Source organism: Lytechinus pictus, unplaced genomic scaffold, assembly GCF_037042905.1.
Source record: "Lytechinus pictus isolate F3 Inbred unplaced genomic scaffold, Lp3.0 scaffold_20, whole genome shotgun sequence".
In the NCBI taxonomy this organism is placed as follows: domain Eukaryota; kingdom Metazoa; phylum Echinodermata; class Echinoidea; order Temnopleuroida; family Toxopneustidae; genus Lytechinus; species Lytechinus pictus.
This window is the reverse complement of record NW_026974141.1, coordinates 16,479,868-16,489,558: the sequence shown is the minus strand read 5'-3', so window position 1 is coordinate 16,489,558 and position 9,691 is coordinate 16,479,868. Positions and strand designations below refer to the sequence as shown.

At 35.7% G+C, this 9,691-nt stretch overlaps 1 protein-coding gene across 1 annotated transcript; it reads right to left on the bottom strand.

Annotated features, from left to right (window-relative positions):
- Positions 1–508: 508 nt before the first annotated feature.
- LOC129282987 (ras-related and estrogen-regulated growth inhibitor-like) lies at positions 509–8,540 on the bottom strand. The gene is made up of 3 exons (XM_054918835.2): positions 8,485–8,540; positions 4,704–4,783; positions 509–4,293 (listed from the first exon to the last, which is right to left on the bottom strand). The coding sequence occupies exons 2-3, from the start codon at positions 4,779–4,781 to the stop codon at positions 3,778–3,780; spliced, it is 594 nt and encodes a 197-aa protein (XP_054774810.1). The 5' UTR covers positions 4,782–4,783; positions 8,485–8,540; the 3' UTR covers positions 509–3,777.
- Between the last annotated feature and the right edge of the window lie 1,151 nt (positions 8,541–9,691).

The window sequence follows — 9,691 nt, the reverse complement described above, 5'->3', positions numbered from 1 at the left end:
TCTGCTGATGAAATAAACAGAAAGACTTGGGAAAATGAAAGGGACTTGGCATGCGTACCTTTAGATCTAATCACATGTTTCTAAAACATGGGAAATGTAAATTTAAAAGGAAAATCAACTCAAAGAAGTTTATAATACTAGTGGTTTAGATACCAGGTTTAGATATTTCACCATGCCTATAAACACGAGATATATTAGTTCTAGGCATTAATGATTCTAGGCATTTTTCGTCGACACAACCTGAAATGTTTATTTAAACCTGTTTCACTAGTAGCTTAAACTTTTCCTCAATGTGTTGATTTTCCTTCTTAATTTTACAATTCCCACGTTTTAGAAACCTGTGATGAGATTTCCTTTATAAGTAGAGGAGATTTTATAAAGGAAATTACGATCATAATCATTATCATGTCTATAACTCCGAAATTCCTCATATGAATGAATTCAGTCTCTCGGAACGAAATCAATAATTCACCATTCGCCATTGTTAAAACACAGTATGGTTTGTGAAATTGTGATATTAAATTGAATAATTTCTCAAAAATTATATTACATGTAAAAGCCTAAAAAGTTACTACCCTACGTACATTGTATAATCGTAGAGTCGTAGCAAATAGTCACAGAGAAAATTACAGGAAGACCATGAACCTGGACCAAATATAGCCTCTCCTGAGCATCAAATCTTCTTTGAGGAAAAACCATTATTCATCTTATTACCACAAATGAATAGAACCACAGTATTCACTTGTATGGTAATAATGTATTTTAGATATGATCTAAAACTTCGGAGAATGTTCTTATAATTCCAAAGGATTATTGTAGGGATTTATCGAAAGAAAAATGATATGAAACAGATGCGAGAACATGAGACGGGACGAATAAACAACAGTATGTACTGAACAATGCTGATAATAATTCGGTCGGTTATAATGATAATAATAATTACATTTGTAGGGCGATTAATACAGGTGTTTCTAAGCGCTCAGTAATCCATGGAATTAAACAGCACAATAGCCTATTGATTGAAAACAATGCCCATTGAAATTATTTTCAAATTATCATGTTGAAATCAAACTGAAGGCGCCAGATGGATTAAATTTTCAACTTTGACTCATGGGCCATATTCTGAATGGTAAAAAGTTGTGAGTTAACCCTAATTAGGCCGGAGGTGTTGGCGGCGTGGGGGGGGGGCTGGGTGTTGGGACCCCCCCCCCTCCCGATGTGACTGTTATTTCAAGTATTCCACATATTAAGACCACATTTGCGACCCCCAGGCTAGCTGTTCCGAAGATATAAATTAATTTTATATATACAAGTCTGACCAAAAATTGCTCAAAAAATTGATTTTGCGTACAATTCCAATACCATATAGAGTTTTCAGCCTATTATCACAAATGTATGAAAACTATTGCTTTTACTGATTCAAATTACTTGATTTAATGCTGTTTATGATCGCATATCAACGACCAATTTCATCGAAAAACAATTAAAAGGGTCGAATAAAAGAAATACATGAAATTGCAAAATACATAAGAAATCTATCTGATATCGCGTTTATATCAATTTTCATGTAATAATAGCTATACAATTTTGCTTTTTCCAAGGGAAAGTGCATGTCAATATTCGGCGCGATCACGTGGTCAACGTCTGAGATGTCAAGGGTTGATATCCTTAAATACCCGGCGTAGTATGGTTAATTATGGGTAGACACATGGGACATCAATTTCTACAATTAGATGACAAATCTACACTGACATTTGGCATTCCGATCATTAGAAATTGCCTTTAAATGATAAATAAATATTTTTCACCATTGAAACATGGGAATTAAACACAAGAAGCATTCCAACGTAAACAAATTCCCCACTAAAAGCGGGGCTCCTGGCTGAAAGCCGGGAAAACATTGCTATGTATATAAAACATTGCTCCCATAGGTTTAGTGCAGACTTAGACCATAGTTCTAAAGTTAAACCCCGACTGCAAAATAAATAGATCATAAGTCATCTTAATTTCTTCGATTAGGAATAAGATTAAAAAGTAAGTAATTTAGTCCCTTTCGTCAAACAATGTGATTCTAAACGAAGGACACTTACAACAGATAATGTCAAAGGCAATTAACATATTGAAAACAGTTTACAATAGGAACTTTACGTTACAAATCCAGGGCAGGAAAGTTGCCGCAATTTATCTAGTGCAAATTCCCCGCAGGCAAGTTAGAGAAGCGTCGGTATGTTTCATAATATTGTAGTATCTAGCGGTCTAAGGAACTTTCCCGTCAAGTCCCTCATAGTTGCCACCTTTCGCAATCCTCACGGACGCTGATATTAGGGTCCCCTAACACAAAAGTTAACGCTTAACCATACACTTGATTTTTAAGTTTGATTGTACATTATAGTCAATAGAATCAAACGTAGAAAACTGCTCTACAATCAATGCTAAGCTTTGTGTTACAGGGGGGTTACAGGCCCTACAGATCTGCTTTTCGTGTGCAAAATTCTTTCCCGCGACACCCGCACCATACATGCATGTACATTACGACTGATGGCTGGAGATATTCGAAATGCAGGACCTAAAATAGATTATGACATGGATAAGAAAGTGGTTTTTCAAACAAATCGAGTACATATTGAGTGAGGAAAAAGTTACTGAATTAAGGCTTAGATATAGATCATTACAGTCCATCGAATCGATATTGCATTTAATGTGGATTATTGGTGGATTTCTGGCAATTGATTCCATGGGTCAAATCACCTCTCCAGCCGAAACCATTTCGCATGCTTTGATTATGTACTCAGCATGTATACGTGCGGGTTTTTTTTCTACACAAACGATATGCCTCTAGAACACATGGGCATTATGCTTTACTTTCCCCAGAAATGGGGGAATAGATTCGAATTCCCGGGGGGACCACTCCCATTGATGATTATCCACTCATCAATAATAATTTAAGTATTCAATAGTGATATCATCACCAAAATAAAAGAATACAATACCGATTGCTTGCCAATTTATGGATTCAAATACAACTAGTCCGAATTAAACCCATGCTGCCCAATGTCCTGATATAAATTCTATATAAATTCCACCATCCATCCACCATCCACCAGGCACGACCATGCGGTTTTGAAAAGCACCCTAAACAAGGGAAGCAAGGCTTTTCCAGATTATGAAAATGCATCTCTTAACAAGTATTTAGCTTGTGAAACCCTACAAGTATTGAAAACATATCCTCCTTTTTCAGTATTTTAAACATCGTTTTTGACACCCTTATAACGTTACATAGGCCTATACGTAACGTACTTGCCCACTCTTTCCCTTTTACGCGTGGTCGCGCCTGGTATCCACTCTTCAATGGAAGTGGAACCCCGGGCGGCCTCTCGAGCTCTTGGAGGAACCAAAATGTGGCTTTGGAAAGTCCTCCTAAATCGGATATATCGCTGTTACCATAGTAGCAACCAGAATTTTGCACACGAAACGCAGATTGAATGTTTCCGTTCCAGATGCGAAACGAAAAAAAAATCTCATGTCACACAATTTGCATTGCAGGACAGAGTTTTTACGACCATGACGACGGGCTCAAAAGTCTCTTCCAAAATCAACCACCGTCGCAAATAAGCGTTCGCGTTCTCCAACGAAAGGTCGGGAGTGGCATCTCTCCCGGTGTTTGTACTTCTGACCATGCATTCTAGTAATCTTGAGATCATTAGCGTTCAACGCCTAATTGTGCTGTTACAGCTCACAGACTGCGGTAAATTCATTGTTAATAGAAGCGGTTACCGGTCATTCTACCGCTTCGTTATCAGAAAGATTATCCATTACCGAATGTTCAAATTTTCGATTCATTAATCCCATGGGAGTCACAAAACTGGTCGACCGTTCTCTCGGCCGAGGCGGGCAATTGTCTAGGTCCATCTTGGAAACACTGTTCTTTTTCCGCAAAGAAAACTTTTGCGTCATCGTCGATGGGCCGGTACGCTTCCGTACTCGGTACTCACTCATGAGCTTTTCGAAGGCACCGTAGACTTCGTCGTAAGACTCACGCACTGATACTTCAAGGAATGCACAACCGAGACTCCGGGCGAGATCCTCTCCCTCATCGAACTCAACGATACGGTCGTATTCGAGATCGCGCTTGTTCCCAACGATGAGGATGGCGGGTTCGTAGGATCGTTTCGACGTCGCCCTTGAACAGAGGAATTTAAGACGCATGACCTCATCGAAACTACACCGGTCTGCAATGGAGTACATGATTATAAAGGCATCGGCCCATCTCATCTTCTCTTCAGTCTTGTCTTCCTATATTAGCAAAGAGAAAAGGGAGTAAGATCAGAAAAGCATGCACATCTTTCAGTTATGCTAACAGTCAGATTTGAATACAGCAAGGAGATTAAATCTCCTTGAATACAGGAATGGACATTATTTTGATGCTTGTGTCCCTGACGGGATGTCCACAATTCTGATCAGAAGAAAGAACTATGTTGTGAAAGAAATGAATACAAGTCATGTAGGCGTAGGTTTAACTAAGTTTATTTCCTTCTTCAATACATAAACAATCAATACATAAACAATGATGCATTGTTATTTATCTAATTAAAACAATAAACACCTAATTAAAAATAATAATCCCCTACTTTCACTCAGACTATCGTATCTTCTTTTATATTTGATGAATTTTCAAAATAGTATATTTGATTGTATTTGTTCACCTGACCAGCTGTGTCCAAGATTTCAAAATCTACAGGTGCTATCTCCTCTGGGAAGAATCCTCGATGTCTGTAAATCATTTCTGATAGGAAATAAAACATACATGCACAACTTTATAATCATTTTAAATATCAATAATAATAATAAGAAGAAAAAGAAGACGGGGGGAGAAGAACTTACAAGAAGGAGAAGAGGAAGAAGGAGATTAGATTGGTACATCTGTTTAAAGGGGAATGAAACCTTTGGAACAAGTGGGCTTGTGTGGAAACAGAAAAATCAAAGAAGAAGAACAAAGAAATTTTGAGAAAAAAACTCAGACAAATAATGAGAAAGTTATGAGCATTTGAATATTGCAATAACTAATGTTATGGAGATCCTCCCATTGGCATTGCGACAAAGATGCTATATCACATGTGAACAACTTCCCCTTTGATGGACTATAAAATGCCCCCCCCCCCAAGAAAAAGACTCTTTTTTCTCTTTCTTATGGTGATACAAACTCTTTATCCATAATATATTCTTTGAAAATCTGTAGTGCATGCCCTCGTATAGAAAGAATAAATTATCTACCGATAGGTGTGATAAAAGAGGCAGTTTAAGTGAAATATATACTAAAGTAATGTGAGAGCTGTTCACAAGTGACATCACACATCTTTGTCGCATTGCCAGGGTGAGGATCTCTATAGCATAAGTGATCGCAATATTCAAATGCTCATAACTTTCTCATTATTGGTCCAATTTTTCTCAAACTTTCGTTGATCTATTTCTTTGATTTTTCTGTTTTCACACTAGCTTTCTTGTTCCAAAAGTTTCATTTTCCTTTAATGTCCGTTCCAAAAAAGGTAATCGCTCACTATTTTTTCAATATTGTTTTTCTCCCCTTCATTTTGGAGTGAAACCCAAAATCATTTATGGGGGTGTCATTTTATTTCTGAACAAAATCCCCAGCAACCCCTTTTAATAAAAAATAATTCCCAGGCCGCTGTGAAATTCCATTCTTTTCCCCCACTTGTGTTCTTTTGTTTTGCTTCTTTCAAATCTTTTATTTCATTACAACTTTAAATTATATCATCTTATCTTCTTTAAGTCTAATTTCTATATATTTTCCATTTTGTAATTTACCGAATGTATGAATTGGTTAAATTTAGAGCCATTTGATCTTTATTTTTCTCCCTGATGCTATTGTTATTAATTCATTTCCATTGATTCTGTTTTTTGTTCATGATTATCTAACTCGGTTATCCAACTATACGTATTTCTTGGTCAGTGTTTAGAATAGGGTAGCGTGTCCACTAAAGAAGGAGGACGCGCTTTCACCTGCTGAATATTTTTCGTTAGAAGGAATAATTTCAAGGGAGAGCAATATTGATGATTACCATTAACTAAATATAGAAACAACATAATCCTTGTTTTGATTCTTTTAAAAATGAGGAAAGTGGAAAATTAGTTTAGGATAAGAAACAAGAAACAATATCGCCTGATCAACGGCATGGATTTCAAGACAGGTGTATTTCTCAAGAATATTCAAAACCAAAACTCGTAATGTCGAGAAATAAGCCCCTAAATCAACGAATAAAAATAAAACCATGAGGCCCCTTCCAGTAGCCCCTCATATCAATAATGTTGAATTTTCAAGCAATCAATTTAAATGCTACTGTATGGAATAAGATTTTTATTCACCTTCTATCCGCCCTTTCACACGGTAAAAAAAATCGTAATTTGAATGATTCCAGTGAAAAATAAGGCTATAAATGACGAATATTTAGCACGTGTGAAACCAAACTAGAACACGATTAGAATCCCGAACGCTAATCAGTCACGAATACAATAGCAATCATCATTACAATGATGATTCAAGATTCGCGTATAAAAAGGCCCTAAATCAGATGCATAGTATCACGCTAATTTCACATCTACAGAACACACCGCATACGGTAATGCATTGTTTGTCTGCTTTGCATAATACCCTTTACTCCAGAAGGCTCTGAATTGAAACAGCAAGTTTTGTATGTGCTAGTCTTTGTGTGGAGACACACTGGTTGATCAAAATTTCAATCAGGGTCTGTGCCTGCAGACTAAAGCGTTGTACTGGCTGATAAATTACAGTGGCGTAATGTGCCGCCCCCCCCCCAAAAAAAAAAAATAAGGGGCAAACATAGCGTACCAGGTGCGCAATTTCTAAACTTTCGCGAGAACAAGAACAGAGTAGAGAAATAACGAGAGCGACAGGGAAAAGGTGAAATAGCTTTTCGCATTAAACAGGTGTGAAATGGGGGATACATGATTTATAAAGAGAGAGAGGGAGAGAGTGAGATCAGAGAGAATCAGAGTTGAAGAGAGAGAATAGACACAAATATACAAGTATAAGTGACGAACGAATGATGAGATTATAATAATCCAAGGGCTTTTTCATGTGACGAATTAGGCATGCGGAGAGCAGGCGCTTACTAAATCAGATCTACAAACATCTCCTAATAGCAATATTTCATCGTCTAAATGTACTTCGTGAGATAGGAGGAAAGAGTGTGAAAACATTCTAGGAGTAGGAACAGGGATGAGCGCAATAATCATTTTGTTTTATTTACAGCGTCTATAACGTGCAACAAAGTGAACCATGTCTAATCTAGTAACTGTCTAATCATAGTTTTGAAAATATCTTTCATGTTTTTACGAACATTAGAATTCATCTGATTGATTCATTAATTTTCATTGATTTATTTTCGTATAAAATAAAAAAAACACTAAAATAAAGCTACTACTACTACTACTACTACTACTACTACTACTACTACTACTACTACTACTACTACTACTACTACGACTACTACACCCCTACTGCTGCTACTACTATATCGCCACCACTACTAATAAAAATAATGAATAATAATCATGAAAAATTGACAGAAATAATGAAATGTGTAAATGACTTTGAAATTAATGAAAAATGCAAATATTCAATCCTGTTAAGCAATAAATAAAAAAAATCACACAAGGAGAACCAATATCAGACTGATCAAAACTACTACGATAGCATACTATCGGTCAATTTGGAGTCAGTGCCATAACATTAAAGGGCAAGTTCACCCCAACAAAAAAGGATTGGAATAAAAAGAGAAAATCTAACAAGCATAACACTGAAAATTTCATCAAAATCGGATGTAAAATAAGAAATTTATGACATTTTAAAGTTTCGCTTAATTTTGCAAAACAGTTATATGCACAGGATGGTCGGTATGCAAATGAGGAAACTGATGACGTCATCCACTAACTAATTAATTCCTCCTTGAATATGTGGAATTAGCATTGTTTATATCATATAGTTCAGTCAAGTTGGCCCTTATTGCCAAATCTGTTTAAAAAAAATGAAATATTGCATAATTCGAACAATAAAAAACAAAAGAAATAGTGAGTGAGGCCCGGAGGGACACCACCGACTGTCTCATTTGCTCCTGGCTTTAAAGCCGAGAAAACATTGCTATGTATAAAACATTGCTCTGTGCATATAAGTTGTGCATATAACTGTTTTGTGAGACATAAGCGAAATTTTAAAATGTTATAACTTTCTTATTTTACATCCGATTTTAATGAACATTTCAGCGTTATGCTAATTTTATTTTTCTCTATATATTCAAATCAACATATTCCTGGGGTAGACTTGACCTTTAAAGAATGAATGCAAGAAAATTGCTCATGAAAATTATTAATAACATGATCGCTTATAAATAACTTACGATTATTACATACAAAGCATTATTTCACTGTGAAGAAAAAAGAAAATCTTACCTAGTGTTGGATCGTATTCCCAAATGAAACGTCTCGTAACAAATCGGACCGTAAATGCTGTGTATTGAAAAGGAGAGAAATAATCAATATATAAGTCGAACACTGCATTGGCTTTGATTTACAAATATGACTATTTTTATCCTGTCAGACGATATTATAATGTATATATAAATAGTAAATAGTGGTTTTAAAATACGAGCTGTGATTGGCTAAATTGATACCACTTGACCTCCCTTCAAAAAGTTGTATTGAACATATGTACAATATACTAGTAACTTTCGATTTTTTGAGATTTTTTTGTTGTTGTTTTTTTTTTTTTTTTTTTTTGGGGGGGGGGGATAATGGCAATGCGCATTTAGCCAGTAAGCCCTGCGCGTCAGCATTAACTAAACGCGTAAAATGAGTTAATTGAATCTTAATTTTTATAGTGACGTCACCTTTTCCTGACCCGTGAAACGGTGGTACGTGTGCAACGGTACAAATGTTTGACATTCAGCTTCCCATTTGCTCGCGTAGTAGGTGTTGTACAATTTATTATAATAAATAGTGAACGTTATATTATACAATTTTACTGGACAATATGAACTCCAAATATAAAACTAGAATTTTAATTCGTCATGAGGACGAATTAGGTGATCTGTCTCTGATTTCATGATCACGAAGACAATCAGCATGTTTATTGACATCAATACGATGATCATATTGAAAACTGAACTTCTATTACAAAAAGAACATGATGAATACTCTTGAAAAGAGAGAAATGAGAAACTTTGGAAAATAGATGTAAATGATACACATGGTACATGTACATGTTATATTAAAAGGATTTTTTAAACTATTTTATTGTGCAATGTTTTAACTTATATATCTTGTAATGGTCATGAAGGACCATTTGTGTAATGTTGAAAAGAAAAAAAAAAAAAAAAAAAATCTCATGTTCAAGCACTATTTCCCATAGACTTTACACATAGCAAATTGAGAGGATCTCAAATCCAATTTTGCAAGTGAAATACGGGCATGATCTCGGCATCTGATCGGAAAATGGAGACCACACTTGCGATAGCTTACAATCTCAGCTACAACATACTCCAAGCTCAACAAAAAGAAATGGAGATATGGCTCGCGAAATAGAAGAATGTAAAATCCAGTTTTGAGAAAAAGTCATTTCCCATAGAGATTGCACACAAAATGAGCGAAAATCACATGC

Coding starts and splice junctions, on each gene's coding strand:
- LOC129282987 (XM_054918835.2), bottom strand. CDS start 4,781: ATGATTTACAGACATCGAGGATTCTTCCCAGAGGAGATAGCACCTGTA. Junction 4,294..4,703: donor TCTTGGACACAGCTGGTCAG/GTGAACAAATAC, acceptor TTGCTAATATAG/GAAGACAAGACTGAAGAGAA.